This window comes from Dipteris shenzhenensis, chromosome 19 (assembly GCF_047967505.1).
Source record: "Dipteris shenzhenensis isolate YYH24624 ecotype China chromosome 19, Dip_SZ_1.0, whole genome shotgun sequence".
Classification (NCBI taxonomy): domain Eukaryota; kingdom Viridiplantae; phylum Streptophyta; class Polypodiopsida; order Gleicheniales; family Dipteridaceae; genus Dipteris; species Dipteris shenzhenensis.
Window position 1 is genome coordinate 35,273,983 of NC_141614.1, and position 21,185 is coordinate 35,295,167.

Here is a 21,185-nt window from a genome sequence, read left to right on the forward strand (position 1 = left end):
GAGGGATGTCTAATCTTGCTATTGCCAAAGCAAGCTCTAAAATAACTGGGAAACTATCTCACGCATTTGGACGTACTCCCTCCCACCTCCAAGTAGTCCTTAAGAGCTGGATTACAAGGGCCTTTGTAAATTGTCCACTTCACTCCTCAGTCAAAACATTTCACCAAAGAGATGAAGGTGGTCCTACATAGAGCTTTGAGGTTGCTAGGAGGTCTCGTCATTTGGTGGGTCCTTCCATTGGATGGCTCATGAGATGTTTGATTTAGGCTGGGTTCACACCACCTGCCCGCGATGCTCCAAATGGTGGTCTGAAAGGCTGTTGTCCTACTTGGCCCAATAGAAGGGACAGGCCCGGACACTGACACAAAATATTGGTGTCTAACCCATGAAGGCCGTCCACTCCATGGCTAACTCCTCCAACTACTAAATGATTGGCCCATTCCATCTCCTCCAACAGCTACACCAATCACAAGTCAGTGACATAAATTAGCAGCTTGATGACAGTCGGGTGGTGTGAACCAGCTTGATGACAGTCGGGTGGTGTGAACCAGCACACCCGACGGCCAACCTCCAATTCTTTTTCTGAGTCCATGGGCGGACTGGTGTGAACCTAGCTTAGACTCTATCCCAAAGGACTTGATCTCTAAAACCCAATATTCTGATGGGGAATGTGGATGGTGTGACCCTCCTTATTTATGAGGTAGAAATATGCACAAATGATTTGGCAATCTATGAATGTGGCAGTGACTGGCAGCTCCAACTGATATCCTTCCTCTCAATTCTTGTGGATAGCCCTTAGAGGCCATGGCCCATAATACTGATGGATAAGTATCGTGTCAATATTGCCATTCAAGGAGGCATACCTACAAAGATTTATGCCAATGGAAGTTGTTGCAAGCTCCAACTGATGTGCTCACTCTTAGATCTTCCATATAAACTTATAGGGGCTATGATAGCTTGGTTTGTGCAAGTGGACATAACCCCCTTCTTAAAGACAAAACCTTCGATGCTTAAACCAGGGCATGTTGTTCTTTTGGCCTTAAGTAATAAATCTTTCATTTTCCCAAGCCATTCATTGCTTGCTACTTTATTACAGGCAAGTCTAGCACTTCTGAAGGTGTCTCAAATTCGCATTCATACATCACATCTGACAAAATGCTTCATGCTGTTGTTAAAGAATTCTGAATGTCCAAGCCCTTTATCCTAAACTTCTTGTGTCATGAAAAAATAATCATAGATACGTCTCCCACAATCTATCACCCTCTTACATTGTTCATAAGAAGATGAGATATGTGCTGGAAACTGTGCAAAACTCCTACCAAAAGAGCACAATATACTTTTCACCATCAAATGAGGAAAGCCATGGTTTTAAACACGTGATCTATAAATTGCTATGCAACCTAAGATAACACGTATCAAATCCCAGTTGGAATGTAGTGGGCATATTTGATAGGTGTGTTGTAACTTGTAAATGATATAAAGGCTGTCCGAACTATCAGAGGTCTACGTGTGATAAAATCTATGACTAAATGTACTCAGTTTCCTTCTTGGGTAGTAGTTGCCATAACCTATCCAGGAGCTTGTTATCTACTTTACTGTGCTCACAAGGCATCTATTGACATATCTCACTCTGGATAATCCTATCATGAAGTGTCTTAGCAAACTAGTAATCCTAACATTAAGTGTCTAGCAAAACTTGTATATACAGGTGCTCTCAAACAGTTGCACACATACTCTTCTTGAATGCCATGCACCTAATCTTGGTAGATGGTAGATCCAGAAGTCATTGTGTACACCTTCATTCTAGATAAGCGTATGCAATCTCTTTCTTTTTGTATTGAATATCAAAATGATACGGCTGCACATAAACCCTAAACCTCTTCTACTTAGGTGATGATTTGAGTTGTGATGCATGTCAAAGTATAACCAGCAGACCTAGCAGTAGTTTGCAAGGGAAAGTAGACGAACAAACGAACATGAAATTTTTTTGGTCTAACTTTTTCCAAAAGAAAAGAACCACCTGTTAAATATAAAGAACACAATACAATGTCAGCTGTCTGTAAGACTGAGAAAGTAAAGCTGCAACTGCAACCTGCATCTTCAAAGCTTGCTCACAGCATACGGTGTGCTAGGCGCATGTGCCAACCAGTCAAATTCCTTGATCCATGAAAATCTTAACCTTGCCCACTATGGCAGCATGTGATCTTCCATACGGTCACTACAACCACTAGGGGGTTCCAACTATATAAAGTGCCACCAGGGCCTATATTGAGAAAAATAGGGTAAGGCTCATACGGCAGGGTCTCATTCTCTCATCTATAGTTATTAGTAGTAGCAGTCAACGTAGCAAAACTGTGCAGTTAAACCCGAATCCTAAAAAATAGCCCAGCGTCAATTCAATGTGCTTTTTTCCAGTCATTCACAGTGTTATATGTCAATTTGTAAATTTCTGAATTTCTCGATTCCAAGTGCTTCATGAATGCCCATTCCTGATTTCAGGTGGGAAAGTAAATTGACAACAGCAATTATCTTGTTATCAAAGGTGAAGATAAGGAGCCACCTAGTGAAGATAAGGTGAAGATATCTTATTTCCCATTCAGTTCCAGCCTTGTTCCAGCTCCCTTGCAACGCCTGTACAGGACCAAAGACAGCAGCGAATCCGCCGCCAACAGGTCACAATCCCTGGCAGCCTCCACATGAAGCACAGGCGGGTGTGGACAGCAGCAAGGTGAAGGGTTGGGCAGTCTGTTTCAGCAGCATGGCTAGTTCTCCCACAGTCGCAGTTAAGAGGAGTTTTTCAGCTCAGTTTTGTATGCCGATTTGGCAACCCTGTACAGACAGTACTTAGGGCATTTATGCCAGCATCATAAACAAACTAGTGTACAATGGTTAGGAAGATCTCTTGTGTCTTTCATGCTTGTGTTCTCCTTCTGCATTCATCTATTTCCGCACAGCAAGTCCCTGCATGTTACAAGTATGAGAACCGCAAACAGATTGATTGAAGGGGGATATATTGGTGCAGGATAGGGTCGTGCAAAGATACTTGCTAGAGATAATAACAAGACCCTAGTTGGATTGGGCAAGGGCAAGATCAAAGGGAAGGGTAGCCCAATGAGCACAAGCCAAGAAGGATGACACTTAATCTTCAGATGAGAGTGAGAACTCTTCAAATGGTGGGGGTAAGAAGATGCTTCTGTTGTATTATGCTTTAACACTAAGCACGGGGTTGCAAGGAGGAGACATCAGCCTGAGGAGGAGCTAAGTTAGATGAAGTAAACACTGTAACTCAAGAGAGGCTAATGAGGCAAATACTGTGGTAACTAAGAGGCCTTGAGTTTGTTCATTATGTTGGGCATGAGAGCAATAAGGTAAGGTATGCAAATAGCGGTGTAACCATGCTCATGTCCAACGTAGAGCAGCCTAGAGATCCAGCTGCTTTTGCGAGTGTGGACAGCAGGAGTTGCTCAATCAGTAGGACTGAGAAGTTGGAAGATAGCCGGTATCACCGGTGGAAATGAGGATAGGCAAGATACTAAGCATGATGGTGCGTGGAATACCAACTAGAGCATCAGTTCAAAATTACATGGGTATGATGAGGTTTGATGAACTTTTATCATGGGCACTTCAAAAGATGTTGGGCTTGCTCTTAAGGCAAGCAACATTGAGCCAAAGTCCCAACTGAGGCTACACAAATAGCCATGTGCACATGAGAATCGGTGGACTCCAAGTGTGCCCAGGGTCGAAATTCATCTATATTTCTTTGGTGATTCCACAGGAATGCTTGTGTCACATTGATTGTCCTGGAGTTCTCAGATAGTAGGAGAATGGAGAGCAAAGACCCTCAAGATAGATAGAGGGGGAGGCTTCATTGCAGAAGCATTCGATGCCTACTGCAAGATGGCTGTGGATGTTAGTGGGATTCTTTGGAGTCTCTAACGTTCTTTGGTGATTCTAGTGGCATGCTTTTGTCACGTTGATTGTCTTGGTGTTCTTAGATGCTAGGAGGTAGATAGAGGATAAGGCTTCATTGCAGAAGCATTCTGCACCTACTGCAAGATGGCCATGCAGCTGGTGATGAGGTCTTCAAGAAAACTTTGTTAACAGAGGTGATGTTGATCAAAAGGCCAATTCCAATTGAGGCCCAACCGTATCACACTGGAGATGTATGTGATAGATCCAATTAATGACCTTGTGCAAGGCCAGCTAGAGGCAGCTTCAAAGTTTCTGGAGCAGCCACAAGGGTCTCTTGCTAAGGACCTTTGAACAGAGTTGCCAGATGGATGACAAGCTGAAACAGGCCCACAGTGTTTGGTTCTTGTCAAAATCCTCGTTATTATTAGCTTATGAGGGGGACAGATAGTTGGTCATTTCCCTCTTTGAAGATGGCCTGGAATCATGAGTTCGTGACTTACTTTGCTTTGCTTTGGGAGGCAGCTTATTGTGTGTGGCATGTACACCCACCAGACATCTCATGGAGAACTCTTTCCATGTATTTGGCACTACCTCAAGTGCGGATCCCCAGTATATTCACGGGAGAAGAGAAGATACCAGGGCCTTGTCGGACCCAGGCATGCAGGACTTGCCTTGATCCTCAGCTCACCACACACAAACTCCATTAACTGACATGACAAGTGGTACTTATGAATCTCAAAGATTCTGTTTGCTGCATGACACACGATGGAAGATAGTCTGATTCTTCTTGGCTGCAGATTGGAAAGCTAGCTGAATAGAAGGGTGATGTCAGGGTTTCTTGCTGGAGTGGGGAGCCATCCACTTTTTCAGCAAGAGACTTTATAGGTCACCTATCTATCGGCAGGGTTTAGAGCAACGACACCAACCCAAGTTTCCATCAGGATAAGATGTTTCATGGCCGTTGTCACGGGCAATGCTCAATGGGACCTGGTGTTTCGTTGGATAAATACATATGGAGATCCTCAAGCCCTTTTATCTTCATATGGGGGATCACATGGGAGGCATTGCAAGACTGTGCACGTCTGACACCCCCTCTCAATGGCCCAAGGTGGGCCCAATAGCCACTTGTATGAAGTTCTCCAGCTGCTCCCTTGAAAGCACTCCTTCAATGTTGGACCATACACCCACACATCCTGCTTCTCTAGATACGCTCCTCAGGAATTGGCAGACACCTGGTGTGATGTCCATATAGGACAGCCACATGTAGGTATATCAAAGGGCCAAGGGTTGGCTGCCACTTGGACAGCATTTAGGCTGCGATGTGGGCAGCTCACAAGTCTGCCATATGGGAATCACATTAGGCTGTGCATATATGTGAGCAGATCTGGCCCAGAAAGCGCATGGTAATGGGGTATTTATAGGCCTGGTATGGCCAGTGAGCAGACCCGACTAGGCACTGAGAATGGCTGAATATTCCAGATAACATCTGGATCCCATGTCATTTGTGGTATCTTCTCTTTTAGGCAATCAATCTTATCTTCTGTGAATTCCTTTGCTGCCTACGGGTCTGCCCTATTGGAGACTTAATCGACCATTTCTCAGGTCAGCCAGGATGCATGGTCTGGTGTCATTTGGGGCCGAGGTCAGATCTGGTTCGAGGTGCACCTCTCCTTTCACCCTTTTCTGCTGCCTGTGCATAACAAGCACCATAAAGCCCTGTCGAGCAAAGCCACTGAAGCCTAAACAAGGCATAGCAAGGAGGGAGAGTGACAGAAAGTGTAGATAGCTCGGTTGTGCAGCACTACAGCTATAGGTAGGTTATACCCCAAGCTTCCTACATGGAGTACCTTTCGTGACAATTGTACCAGCCCACGTCTGCACTGGTGGAGCTTAGTAATATACGTTTCGTTGTCTATCTTGCTGTACATATTCTAGATTGTGTCTCTCTTGTATATCTAGTTGTCTGCACTGTGTGGAGTGAGATCTGTGAGCTGGTGTGATCTGTGGGAACCCTATTCCACTGCAGGCCTAATGACGTGTATGCTGCCTGATTATCTCTTGACACTTCACTCCCCACCTGGTCTCCAAGTGACAGAACGGCAAACAAAACCCACCATCATCAATAAAAAAGGTCCAGTGTGATCCATAAAAAATAGGGTACAAGCCGCTCGCTTTCTTTACCCCTGTCAAGCTGTTATACTTGGTCGGACACCAGGCCTCTAGAAGAGGATATTTGCCCCAATATGATTACATCTGATTTCAACTGACATGACGCCAAACAAGCCCACCATTAATCACGCTACTGCCTGAGAAATTCAACCATTCGAAAATATGAAGACTAGCTATTTATATATTCAAAGATAAATTTTTGCTCGTCTATAAACATCTTGGACGCACTGAATGGAATACATTTAAGGACTGTTTTTTTGCAAATGAGTGCTTGTTCTACTTAACTCTGTCTCCCAATTAAAGGGGCTCCAACTTCATTTGGACTTACGAAGGGACCCTTACTGCCTGCCACGTTAATGAATCTGTTATTATAGTTCCTATGGTCCTCAATGGGTAGGTAGTAGCAGCCCAACTTTCGATTACACAGATCCATATCTAGTGATTCGCACAATAAGTATTATTATCTGGGTCTGTTGCGCTGTTGAGGCAAACCTTACTCACGACAACAAATAGCGTAAAGCACGTACTCCACGGTAAGACGTTCTTAATGGTAGTAACGCGGAAAGATGGTAAAGATAGATAGAAGAAACCGGGAGGCCAACAACTACACGATTGACGGAGGTTCTCCCAATCAATTTCAGGTAAAATGAGAAACGGGCAACATCATTTTTCCATAAAAGACAATATATTGTTTTTTTCGCGTGCGATGATTAACTATCCTTTCAAGACCGGCAGAGAATCAGACGACAGAAAAAGACTGAAATATCGTACTCCAAGGCCAGCAATCCGCTGCAAACGCTCCTCACTTCATATTTCCCATCGTTAACGCTATCCGGAATATATGGAAACGGAAAAGTAAACGACTACAAGCATGCAACGGACATGATTTTGCCTTCGCGACCAAATCATTTGTTCCATGTCCCATCAAAGTCATGAACTTGGCCCAGGCAGAGACTCAACGCCATTCAGCTGAAACATAGAAAAACGTTGATTGGATTACTCTCAAGTTTCGGATCCTCCACATTGAATTCGCACCTCCAAAACTGATCAGGGACGGCGAAAGCAAAGCTCACATCGAATCGCACAACAAAATGCCGTGATCGGGGACAGCTAAACAGGCTGAACAAGACGTGAAAGTTGCATCTCGAATGATCGAGAGCAAGAACAGACCTCAAAATTCGACGGGCCAGCTCCAAATACTGATGGATTTCGAGAATGCAGTGTGCACCTAATCAGGGACAATCGATGGATTGGAAAATGCAAAATCCGAGCAAATGATCAGGAAATTGAAGCAACAGGAACACGCCGGAGAAATCAATCAGGCAGAAGATATGATCCGAACTTGTTTTTCCGGCATAATCTCTAGCAAATCTTCGTACATCTCCGGCGTGATTCTCCGCAAGAACAAAGATGATGACAGGAGTGTGTGAGAAACATCTTTTTGAGTTTGAGCTTATCCAATCATCTCCAAATCATTGGATACTTTTTTTTTTTCCTCCCTTTGGAGATCTACGGTCACCAAATTGGATCTAACCGGTTTTAGGTTTTCCGGTGCAATGTCGCCTACAAAACACCGGTTTCCCGGTGCAATGTCGCCTTCAAAACACCCGTGCAATCCATGTGCATTACATGCGTGAGAGAATTTAGGTTGGTGATTTTAAAATCAGAGAGGGGTCATGCCACGTGGAGGGCGGCCTCTACTTGCAAGGAAGCGTGGTGCTATCGCTTTCACCACCTGTCTCGAGGAAATAGAATTGTTGGATGGCCGCCAGATGTGGTGGTCCACACCACCCAAGCATTTTCAAGCTCTTGAATAGATCGAGAGGGGAGTATATGTCTCATGAATTTGAGACATTTTTGAAAGAAAAAGGCATCATGCATCAGCTTATAGTGAGGCTTACACCTCAACAGAATGGCAAAGCTGAGCGGAAGAATCGCACCGCCATGAAAATGGATAGATGCATGCTCACAAGTAAGAAGTTGCCTCACAAGTTTTGGCTGGAAGGCCTCATGTGTGCCAACTATATTTTAAATCAGGCTCCTACAAAGGCTTTGAAGACAATCACTCCCTATGAGGCATGGCATGGGAGAAAGCCTTCAGTGGACCATTTCAGAGTTTTTGGTTATGTTGCATATGCCCATGTGCCCGTGGAGTTTAGACACAAGTTGTCAGATAAGGCACTCAAATGCATTTTGTGGGATATACTTCACAAAGCAAAGGCTATCGTCTCTACAATCCTGCTACACACAAGATTTTTATTAGTAGAGATGTTAAATTCTGCACATACACATGCTGAATTTCATAGTACTGTTCCAATTTGAATGCTTGTGTTTCAATTCACCATATGCTGTCTTGCATACACAAGTGCACCATCCAAAGCGCCTTTTGATGCATAGAGTGGTTGTGCTTCTCCTCTAATCCATCATATAGACATGATGATACAAAAAGATTCCAGCTTCAAGGTTTGTCAAGGACATGAGCTAATCACATGGACACAAAAATTATGCATGTATTGAGGGAATATTTACGTAAGAATGTGGATCACCCATTATCTTTGCTTTGCAATTAGAAGGATGCAAAATCATATTGGCATTTTAATGGACGGTGTGTCATGAGACATGGAATGATAAGAATCAACGTATTCTTTCCACTTCATCTCTAAATATGCTAAAAATGCATTTATATGGAGGGTGTGTCGTGAGACATGGAATGATAAGAAATAATATATTCCTTTACTTCATCTCTAAACATGCTAGAAATGATTGAGACATGTAAAACATCAACTAGCTCCCTCTTTGGCTAGAAAGAAATGAGACGTTGAATATTTTCCCCTAATTATGAAGTACAAGGATTGTAAATTTATTAAAAGCCACTTTTGTTGCCTCCTTTTGCAAATTTGATGGTGGGCATTGTGCATGCATCTTGTTTTCAAAGGCCTTTGATATATGCTCATCAAAATCATCACATGATAAGACTAGAGATTGATATGATATGAGTATGATATTCCTATTTACCCAAGACGACACACCTTTACGTCTAGTGATATTACCAATTTACATATACAAAATCACTCAAATGAAATCCTACATGATCTTACATTATGGTGGAAGGTCTAGCCTTCTCACATTTATCAAATGTTCTCTAAGGACAGACATAAATAAATAATATAGAGAAACTTATCACATCTATCTTATTTTCAAGGAGATATAGGATCTAATAAAGGTATGTAACTCCTTACGTTTTTTATTTTAAAAAAAAGACCAATAGTAAAGATACGTGATATGAATCTTCCCTTGGAAAAGGACAACTTTGATGTATGGCTCACTCTCAAGAAGTAAGAAATAGATGTAATCATTTGTTTATATCTTTTTAAATATCTTAAAAAGTTTTTATTTAGTAACATAAACACTAGTCCTTCAAGTATGTGATGTATAAAGATTACGTGCATGGAGTAAAAATTTAAGCTAAGGAATGACCTCAAGGATGAAAAATGTCTATGTATAACATTATTTAGATTTGGACATGCATATCTTCAAGCATACCTTAAAGCTTATAAAGTAAAAATGATAGTTTCCAAATGCATTTTAAAAATGTGAGAGCAAATACATATGTCCCTTGGGATAGATACACACTAAATAAAACTTTGATAATACTGTAAATGTAAAAGATCCTATTATACGGGATTTATTGCAAAAGTGATGAAGACATTTGGAGTTGACCATTCGTGTTGAGGACATGTCAACCAGCATGTTAATCGAAATATCTTATTAAAAAATCAACTTATTTTGCATAAATTGACTTCATAAACATGCTTTACCCTCCTAAATAGACCAAATGGAAAATTTTAGGGGGATGCTTGGAGTATTCGATCATTAAAAGACACATTTCACAAAAGATTTTATACAACGTAACACGCCATGAAAGTATCCAAGAGATACCCCTTATATAGATGTTTTAGATTAATTCAAGTTCCTTGCATGGGACAACTTGGCATACTCAAACAAGCAAATGTACATGCAAGTGGAAAATGGAAAGATAATGCAGATCAAAATGTGAATATGATGGGTATGTGGATAAAGAATCACATATGAAACCAACAATTATGTTCCATTAGCCCTAAAGACATTTTGTACATGAGATATTTTTACACGTCCCAAAAGAAAGTTGTAGGAGACTATTTTAAGGTCATGTGTATCTAATTGAGTGATTGGTGTATATACTCACAACAAAAAATAGTGATGAGTTTTATAAAAGTTAAGAATATCAATATAAATTCCCAAAAAAAAATATTGTTATTTGTAAGAGTTGTAAATGCTACTAGTCTCCATATAACTATGATAAAAATGGGCATATTTCACCTTATTATATAGCAAAATGAGCACTCTAAAGTCATGATTCTTATTTGAGCTACAAATGCACGTTTTTAATTCTATAAATATAGAACTTATGATAATAGAATTTAGTGTGCAAGTTAAATAAAGATGGGACATGACTAGTTGATAATTCTATCTCATAATACTACCATTGTTAAATTGGCAAACAATGAAAATGATATAGCCATATGGCTATTGGCACTTTATTACCTTTTGTAATCCACCAACTTAATCTCAAGAGTGCTATATCTAATCACCTTATGTCTATAGATAGTGATGGTGACTTGTTAAGAGCACTTAACCATTCTTTGTGATAGTAAACCTAAACTAATGCTTTTGCAGCATGTTTGACACTCTTTCCCTAGTTTTTGGAATATGACTTGTCTTTATGATGGCTAAATTAACATTTCCTTTATTTTTTCCTTTAAATACTACATAATGAGATGCTTAAGGTTGTTAGTCATTTTCATCCTAGATGATAATGTGCTTTGAAATATTATGATGATTTTGTTGCCACAAAATCTTGACACAAAAGGATCAAACAACAGCTTTAGTCTTAGTAATATTAAAGCTTTAATTAGTATCTCAATTGCCAAAAGAAGTACATATGAGTAATCAAGAAATGTTACGATGATTTTGGGGCCACAAAATCTGATACGAAAGCATCAAATAACAACTTTAATCTTAGTAATATTATGGCTTTATTTAGTGGTTCGATTGCCAAAAGAAGTACACATGAGTAATTAAGAAATGTTATAATGATTTTGTGGTCACAAAATCTTGACACAAAAGCATCAAACAACATATATGGTCTTAGTAATATTAAAGCTTTAACTAATACTTTGATTGCCAAAAGAAGTACACGTACCTACAAGTTTTAAGGTTGAGCATTTGCTATTGTATAACTCTAAAAGCTCCAATCTTTGCTTTTCTTAGAGTACCATTTGTCGTGAAACATAATTATTTTCATCTATAACATTTTCTCAACACTTCCTCACCAAAACCCTCACTTTCCAAACATTTAGTGTCAAAGATTAATATTGAGGGTTGCAAGATATATGGATTGACAATATGCTCAATGCCATCCATCTAGAGATTATTTTATTGGTATGGCACTTTAAGAAAATTAGGAACTTCACTTTCAGGAAAGAGGATTTGTGTTAAGAAGTTGGAGTCATGTAGTGATGGAACTTGCTAGCGAGAAGAGACACATGATTGGGATGTTTCTCTACAAATTGATACATAAATCAAATATCTATGCCTGTTTTAGTAATGATTACATCCACTACTTTGGGTTCAATCATCAATAGATGGAGTGATGATTGATTAAACTTGCAAGATGAAGAGACACATGATTGGTATGTCTCTCTACAAATTGATAAATTTGTATTTATAATAGATAAGGTCTTTATGTTTGTTAGTTGTCATTACATCCACTACTTTGGGTATTCCCTATGTTCACTCATCTTCACATCAATGAGTGGAAATTGGCCTTTTATGTACATCACTCAAGCACTCCGTCACACCTTTCTCCTCACCAATTTTAAAGATCTACCACCCATTTAGCTTTCATTTCCAATTAAAAAGACCCTTATTTTTCTAAGTAGAATATGTTGATAGGGGGTTTTGCTACATGTTCAAGTCACTATTATACGAGTTGTAGGCCAATATTATGTTGTTAAAAAATATGGATAATAAGAATACCAAATGGTGCACTCCATTTCTTTTATTTTAAAAATATTTATTGGCCCTTGATCATTCATTTTGTGGAAAATGAGCTTTGCACCGCATTTTGCAGTACCACTTAACCATGAAAAGGTAGCTATTATGATTGTGGGATGTATTCATCTTATGATTGATTGGTTAAGCCCATTATGAGGTTTTCTTATGTGAGAACTGCTAATGGGAATATTGGAGTTTCTTCATAATTGCAGCCTTGTTGGAATACCATCAACTTTCTTTTGTGCTTTTAACCATGTATGCCTTTACTTTTTTTATATATATTTTAAAGATCTATCTTAAAATTTCAAGATCAAGGTGATATGTCATGACGTACATGCAATGCTCAAAACACTAATGCATATGAAATGGGTAAAATTGCGCACAAACGAGAATTAAATGGAATATTCATTTTTCAAAAGAAAAAACTTGATACTTTTTTTATCATAATTAATAATACTATTACACAATATCACTATGGGAAAAAAATATGTGAAAAAAAGTCTTAAATTTAAGCGTATTTTTCTTAGCAATTTTTAAATGTGTCAAAATTTATATAATTTTAAAGACACAATGCATAGTCCTTATGGTTTGCAAACTTTTTCAAAGGAATTGAAAATTTGGGCAATTTCTTGATACAATGATATGCAAAAAAATATGAACATTTGAGATTCCCACATAACCAAAAACCATGTCACTCTACAAGTGCATCCTAATATGTATCAACACCTAAAATTTCATCATCATCAAGGTCATTGTCATAATTTGATGATGATCCAGAAGTGGATGATCCATACTCCTCCACACTATTAACAAGAACATTCTCTTCGTCCCTGTAAAGACCTAGTGCCATTTCCATTTGCAACCATATGCGTCTAGGGGAGGAGGATCCAACAAGATGTGTTGCATATGATGGAACTTTCTCAAAGTGAATATCTATTGGCTTCTTCCTTATGCATCCATCATTTGTAAGTTGAAAATCATAAACAGTTATGTCTACTTTTCCAAGATGAAGAACATCCAATCGTGCTTGATTTTTGGTACCCTTCTTGCCCTTTTCTATTTTGGACATGCAACTATTTCTGGAGCATGTATTTCTTTCAATGGATGCATAGTCCTAAATCATTACACAACAACGAAAGTCACCTGACCTTGCATAGACTTTTGAATTTCTATCACTTTTGCAATCTAGAATGGATGCCCAAGAGGGTCCTCTTTAGCAAGATTTGCAATCATGGATCCAACCTTCAAATCTTTTATGGAACCTACCCACATTTCAATGAGCTCTTCTCATCTTTGACAAGATCGTCGTGCTCCAAGATACATCTCTCATGCAGGTACGTTGATTAAAGCTTGTACACCTTGTTCTGAAGGAGGATAAGGTGTTGACCTTACAAAATCATTGCATAAAGTAGTAGTGTTACTCTTGAACCATTCAAGGATGAGGGCTTGTTCTTCAAAGAAAGTATTCCACCACATTCTAATGTTTGCACTTCTAGAGTACATTTTCGCCTTCTCTATCAAAGCTCTCTTCTCAGACATGCACCTTTCATGGTCAACATCCCTTCCTTGACCTTGTGCATGCTTTACCTCATCACTCTCAATCATGAGAGGTTCTTGCACTGAAGCATGAATTTCATGAACTGGGACCAAAGATAGAAATTGCAAGCTATCCCATGGGTACCCACCAATCTAGGGAAGAGGCATATTGCTTACCATATATATATGTTCTTTGATCTGCTTTTTTCTTTATGAGAAATTGATGCTGAAAGCTCTAGTCATTCAATCTCTTGATGCAACATTTATCATTTGGTCCACCTTGAATAAGTCTCTTGAAGTCATACGTCTCTTTCTAGTGACAAACTTGAGGATGGAGGATAATATTCTTTCACAAGATCCAACATCTCTTCCAAAGTGAATGCATTATTTCTTCCAAGCTTCTTTGAGAATGTACTCAACATTTGATCTATTTGATCGTGAGTATGGCCAACCAAGAGAAATCCAACTTTGCTCTTATCAACAACAACTCCCTTATCCACAAGCATGCACAAGTACATAAGAAATGTCTAGTTTTTGTTTTCTCTTGTTGTATTGTCAAGTTGGATATATAAAGTTCTTGGAAGGGGGCCTTCCCATGATGTGAGAATGTGATGAGTTATTGTGATTGACATATTTATATCATTATGCATATTTGGATAGGAGAAAAACACCTTAGCTTGGAGTCTTTTGTGATACAAGAGGCATCCCACAAGATGCATTTGCACAAATGTCTCTTCCTTTACATCTTTTGCAACTCTCATAAAGTGACGCAAACAAGTCTTCTTTTGATCCATACCATCCATAAAGAGACCAAGATACTTTTCGGGATTGTTCAAGCACTTTCTTCTATGCTTTGCCAACTTTGATTGTTCTTGGGCATGTTGCTCTCTATGGTGCTTAAGAGTACTATTGATTTGATTTGCATGTCAAAACACTCAAATATTATTAATAACAGATAGGTACCTCATTCACTTAAGGGTGTTTCCCTTTCTTGTCGACTCTTGAGGTTTGCACATACACTATTGAAGTTCTTCCACAATCTACATAGCTAGCAAATTGTTCATTGCCCTTTGATATCTCCTCCTTATAGAGCGTGAAAACCTCAAATCTTGTGTAATTATCCATCAAGTGCAACTTTCCTATTGTGGGATGCACTTCTGCATTCGAAGCAAAATAGCTTTCCATCCATGATAGGTCCATATGCACCATAGGCCCAATCAGACGTGGATTCCTACAACACTTTGTTCTCATTTGTACATGTGCAAGCCTTACATTCCCCAAGCTATTAATGTTTTTAAAGGTTGATCTACAATTTCGCACACTCCCTAAACGATACTCCACCTACAAGCTAACCCCCCTCCTGCTAGCACTAACACCTTGTCAAATCCTAGCCAGCATCCAGAATGGGAGAAAAACCCACAAAGTGAGTAGAATCTTAAGATTCCTTTTTTATTCTCTCTCAAATTAAATGAAATTTAGATTCACAAAAAATCAAAATATAGGGTAAATTACTTTAAAAATAATAATTGAAAATCACTATGCAAATTCGATCTCCAGGATCGGATTAGTAGGCTTTTGAAGCCTAATCTGATCTCAAGGATCAGATTAGGCTGCAAAAGCTAGCTAATCCACTCTCGGGGATTAGATTTGGGTGCAACCTTGGGTAGGGCTGCACACAAATCCAATCCCAGGGATCATATATATAGGGAGATGCATGCTAGTTTGATCCTAGGGATCGGATTAGCGTGCACCCCTATGAAGGGATGCACACTAATTTGATCCCCAGAATCAGATTAGAACGCATCTCCGTGCAAATCCAATCTCGAGGATCAGATCTGCATGCTTCAACTATCTGATCCCAAGGATTAGATTTGGGTGCAGTACCCAAGACTGCACCCAAATCCGATTCCCGAGATCGGATTTTGGTGCATCTGCAAACAAATGCGATCACTGGGATCAATTGAGGCATGCATCTAAATGCAAATCCGATCCCCAGGATTGGTTAGGCCTATTGATTAATTGTCTGAGGCAATTGTAACTCAAATCATATCCCTCGAATAAGATTTGATAGAGTCATTGTGTTTTTACCCTTAGTTTGTATTTTTTTGCAAAAAAAATGTGTGTTTCAAGGTTATTTTAGGGTATCTTTTGGTGATTTATCTTAGTTTTTATGATTGCTTTTACCATAAAAAATATGATTTTGTCCACTAAATTTGAGTTTGATCTTACTTATTTGTCATTCTTGAATAATTTTGCTGAACTTTTGTGACTCACATGCCACTTTGACATGTATTTTGTTGCAAAAAGTTGAAGCTAAAAATTAAGCAGCCACAAGGTGACCAATGGGACTTTGACCCTTTGCTTTCCTCTCCTAAGACAACTCCTCCTGCCAAAACCCTCAAGAAAGTAGGACAAAGAAGACATCATCTCCTGCTCAGAAGCAACTATTTTTCTCTTGTGGCCAGCCAAAGGGTCTTCTCAATCTAAAGCCACGAAGTTAGCAGAAGTTGGTTGCAGCCTCTCAAGGAACCCTCGAGGACATTGAAACATGAGTATCTACGCAAAAAATGGTACTTGGAGTAGAAAGATATTAGATTTGGCAAGGGGTGTGCAATCCTCTCAGAGGACGAGAAGAACTAAAAATGTTGTGGCCTTATAGGGTCACTTACCTACAGTGAGTATGGGCCCAATGAGGTGGTCACCTTTTCAATCACCAAGGGTGTAGCCTCTACTGTGAGGGAGATCTCTATTTCAAAGATCACTTATGATTTTGAGATGGTTTATGGATACTCAAAGATTTGTTGGCTCACCAACATATTCAAACGAGGAGACACACACTCTCACGAGTGCATTTTGGGTTCTATGATAAAATTGAAGGTCCATAAGGGCTGATGAAGCTTGTATTTTGAGATGACTTCAAGGAGCTTAGAACATAGCTTGAGACCAAGACAGATATCTTGAAGATCATGCACAATCACAATCAAGAAATGCCTAAACAAAAGATTGGCATTGTATATAGACAAATATCATCCAAGTTTATTGAAAGGAAATCCTAAACAAACCCTAAAAATTGACACCATGAACGAGCCCTTAAAAATGAAACCCAAAAAGGATTAAAATGATGAAAAAAATTGTTTTGAGGTCCATATTTTTGAACACACATATTTTAGAAGGTAATAATGGACAAGGAAAAGTTATCCATTTTGAGCCAAAAAATAAAAGCATCTTTTTCAATTATTATTATAAAAATTTGACTATTTTTTTATTTTCTCAAACCCTGGACTTCAAACAGTAATTTAGGTGGATCTGATTATCTTAGACTATAAAATCCAAATCCTAAACCCTACTCCATCATTGTTCACTATTTCCCACAAAAGGTCAAAGAAGTAGTAAGGACCAACTCTAATCTTCTACCTGTATTGGTGCCCTACATTTTTAGCAGTGAGAGGGCATCAATGGAGATTGAGAGCAAGAAGAAAACCACAAATGGTGAGATCAAGAAGAGGACTAAGACAGATTCTTCTCCTAGGTAGGCCAAATGTAGAGGGTAGTAAAAAGGGTATAGGGAAGAAACAAAAGCCTGCTCCACCAAAGAAAGATTCTGACTCTGAGGAGGGTGAAGGTGATGACACTGTTGTTGTGCCTAAGCATGCTGCAAGCTTCTGGTATTGTGGACTCCAAGAAAAATAGGGAAAAGGAGAAAATCAAGGATACCAAGCTTGTTGAGGTTAGGACTTTTGTGATTCAGATAAGAAAACTTCATAGGGCTCTTATTGATCCAGAGACAAGTAGAAGACCTCTGGTCAGGCCACCCCACCATCTTCATGTGGCAAATATTAAAGTAAAGATGAAGATTAACCATTTTGCCATAGTGGTCCCCTTTTTGGCTATGGTGGATCCATCTCAGTGTCTTGATAAGGATAAATTTTATAGAAATCGATTAAATGTCTATGATTATTTTGAGGGTAGTGGTTACCACAGTCCAGAGGCCCAGAGACAATTGTGCATTGAGTATCTCAACTCCGCCTACTTCAAACCTATAGAGTGTAAGATCTATGTTGGTCTCACGGAGAGCAATTTGTTGGCTTGGGACCACAATAATGATAATGAATATAGATAGGGCATGACCTTATACAAAAGATCCGTTTCTTCCACAATAAATACCTGGATTTCATGAAAGCTAATCAAAAGGTTATACTTTAATTCAATATTTATTGCTGTCAAGAAATAGGTTTAGTTTTTTATGAAAACAAATGCTTTGATGCTATAAGGAGGTATGACCAGTTCTTCCAACTAGCATTTAGATTGGGCCCTATCTGGGATATCCAAGAGGAAAATTTTGATATGTGGGAAAAGGGAGTGAAGGGGCATAAGCAATTGAAAGCCAAGGATGACCCCAATGTAATTCTTAAAGGGTAGAGCAAAAGGGCAAATGTTATAGTTAAGGCCCTTTCAGATGATATGAGCATCACAGTGTGGAGATCCATGCAAGGCATCAAGGATGAAAAAGTCATCCTATATACATTGGCTCGGGTCAAGGCACAAGAGCTCTCCCTTGATGAGATGTCTTTTTTTTTTCAAGAGTAAGCTTCTATACGCTTTCTTGAATGAGTTTATTTTTCATTTCTATTTGTAAAATGTTTTTGTATGGTTAATCCAATATATTCTTATCATTGTCTTCTATTTATAAGATGTTTTTGTATAATCTAATATATTCTTATTATTACAGTCATAAAACTTATATGAGAATGCAAGAGTAGATGATGGTTAGGCTCAATGTACAAACTTGGGAGCAAATTAACATAGACTATCCATTGTCCAGTGTATTTGAGTCTTTGAAGCCTTTGTTCATTGAATTCAAAAAGATTGTAAGTATCTCATCCTATTTCTTTTTGCAATTGTTGTTAATTTAAGCCTACATAGTGGTGATTTACATATACATAGCATTCATTTAATTTTCTTTTGTTTGTGATACAAGAGACTAGAGCAAAATCAAATAGTTTGGACTTCCCTTGTCCAAGCAATTTCTTGCCCACATTGAATCAGTGAGGCTTGAAAAGGAGAGGCGAGAAGGGTTGAGAAGTGCTAGTCCTTCTAGAGGAGGATGATAGTATGAAGAGCTCAGCCCTTGCTTTGACCCATTGAGAGTCAATCACTACAATGTATTCTGTTGTGATATGAGAGCTTGCTGCCAATATTCCCAGATGTGGCTACAAGTTAGCCCCGCTGCAAACGTTACCTATGGCTTCAAGCTAAAGGGAAGTGTAAATGACATTGCTCTAGGACATAAGCAAATTGATGCCATGGTTTTGGCATTCAAAGCACACAACATAGCTCCAATGATCTGGAGCTTTATTATTTTCATTCCACTACCTAGGCAGCATTAGTTGCAAAAGCACTCATGGATCACAACATTCTTAGGAGAACACGATGTGATAAGTCCTTTATAACTTGCTCAATAGTTTTCATTCATACAGAGATTTATTTTGATATATTGACTATATTATAATGTTTCCTTTCATTGATTTGATTAATAGGGTGAAGAATAATCTGAATTATGTTCCCAGAAACAAGATGATCCATTCTTTTGACAAGTTGTCCATTGGCTACTTCTCTTCATTTGAGAAGACCAAAGCAGTCTTATATTGTCCACGCAGGAATGTTAATAATGTATTTCATTTTCTTGCTGTGACTAGAAAGCTTAGGTATAATGATGGTAATAAAGCCATCGTCAACCCATACCAGAAGCCTCAATGTTCAATCAATGAGCTTCTAGATTTGTTCACGGTCCAGGATGATTGGGTTTGTGATTTCTTTGAGGGATTGGAGCAACCACTATCTGTGCTTTGTATTGGTGTAGAGAAAGACCTTTTGCAAGCTGCATTCATCTTGCAAAGGGTCTGCACCATCAATGATTGTTCCATGCTGATCATGAAGTTGGTGCTAAACCTGTGTAAATAATGCAGCAATATAGATGGCCTCTAGAGAGCCCCATCTTGCCTTCAATAATGAAAGATTTGAGTTGGCAGAGTTGTTAGAGAATGCAGCAGTGGTTGGGCCAAATCTTGCAGAGGAAACAACAACCCAACAAACAACCCAAGAATCACATGATAGAAAGATAACAGACATTTAAGATGTTGATCCTTTTATCCACGTAAAAAACTTGTTCATGTGGATAAGGATCCCATGCATCACCTAGATGAGTTATCAAATTAATACATTGTTGAGGAAGGTATCCAAGACAATAATGCATATTAGTTGAAAATTGAGGCAAAACATGACTTAATGGAATTACTTCTTTATTGAGATGACTTGCTATCCACAAAGTCCATTTAAAGATGCATCCAACATGCTCCCAACAGGTTGCATCCTTGTCTATCCAAAAAAGAGATAGTGTGCTGCAAATGACTGTACTACTGCTATTCTGGTAGCCATCAAAGCTACAGCACTCCTGGTATCCAAAAATAGTGCATAAGGCATGTGAACAACAGAGCAGTAACAGCGTAATAGTAGCCAGTAGAGGATCTCTAATCCACAAGTTCTATTTTGATTACGAAGAGTGATGGAAGGAGTTGAACTTGCATATCCACTTCTGAGTTGGAGCATCTCCCTACCTCCTAAATGTGCTCTTCTAGCTCTGCCCGGAGTTGAGATACCTGATCATTATAATTATGATATTCTTGGTCCAATAAAAACTTAGCTTAGACCACAGCACATAGTGATCAGTTAGTAAGACCATAGCATTCATACCAATTAACAAAGATTGTTCAGCATGCATGACCTCATCATTGAATTGAAAAGCATTTTTGGATATCCAAATAAACCATAGTGCATATGCTCTAATGTGTGCCCATATAGCATCAGATTATGTGGCATAGCCTGCCTTCAACAAGCATATCAACACTTGAGCATATTTTACTAGTTACAACTGTTAAACTGAGCTTAGACTCATATATCTTCTTGGCACTAGTTTTGATTTTTCCCACTTCTAGACAGTGGTTTTCTTGTATGCCATCATTCCTCTCTAGAGGAAAACATTTTGTCAAAGTTTGATACCATTGTACAAAACATATGATTAAAATATATTTAACTTTTCTTTGCCCATAAAAACATGCTCCCAACATGAGGCTATTTTGTGTATTCTTGGACTTTGTCTTATGTACATTTATTCATTTACATTTATATTATTGCAAAACAAGTCATTAAATGGAAAATTGGGCTACAACTTTGAGAAAGAAAGCATGAAATATTTCCAAGTTAGCAATTTGATTACATACAAAACACAATTCCCAAATGGTTTGGTCTTTATTTAGGGACGTGTTCAAAGTTCAAAAAACTCACACTTAGGCATGGCGTGATAGAGAAAGTTGCTTAGAAGACTTTATGGCATATTCATATACTACCACGTGTTTAAGATGTGATTTCTTAAATCAACTCATAGTTTGGCATGGGAGGAATCGGTTATATTTTAA

At 38.8% G+C, this 21,185-nt stretch overlaps 1 protein-coding gene across 7 annotated transcripts in view; it reads right to left on the reverse strand.

Moving 5' to 3' along the window:
- LOC147890394 (protein NEOXANTHIN-DEFICIENT 1) overlaps nucleotides 1-7,559 on the reverse strand; it is a 75,587-nt gene extending 68,028 nt beyond the window's left edge. For 2 of the 7 annotated variants that reach the window (XM_087390599.1, XM_087390596.1), the window contains exons 1-2: nucleotides 7,252-7,510; nucleotides 6,964-7,050 (exon numbers count right to left, since the gene is read on the reverse strand). In XM_087390599.1, the coding sequence (XP_087246725.1) occupies nucleotides 6,964-7,015 (52 nt within the window). In that variant the 5' untranslated portion in view covers nucleotides 7,016-7,050; nucleotides 7,252-7,510. Of the gene's footprint in view, nucleotides 1-6,852; nucleotides 7,051-7,081; nucleotides 7,143-7,251 lie in introns of those variants that run through there. The other 5 variants (XM_087390597.1, XM_087390600.1, XM_087390603.1 and 2 more) reach the window with 5 other exon arrangements.
- Nucleotides 7,560-21,185: the final 13,626 nt, after the last annotated feature.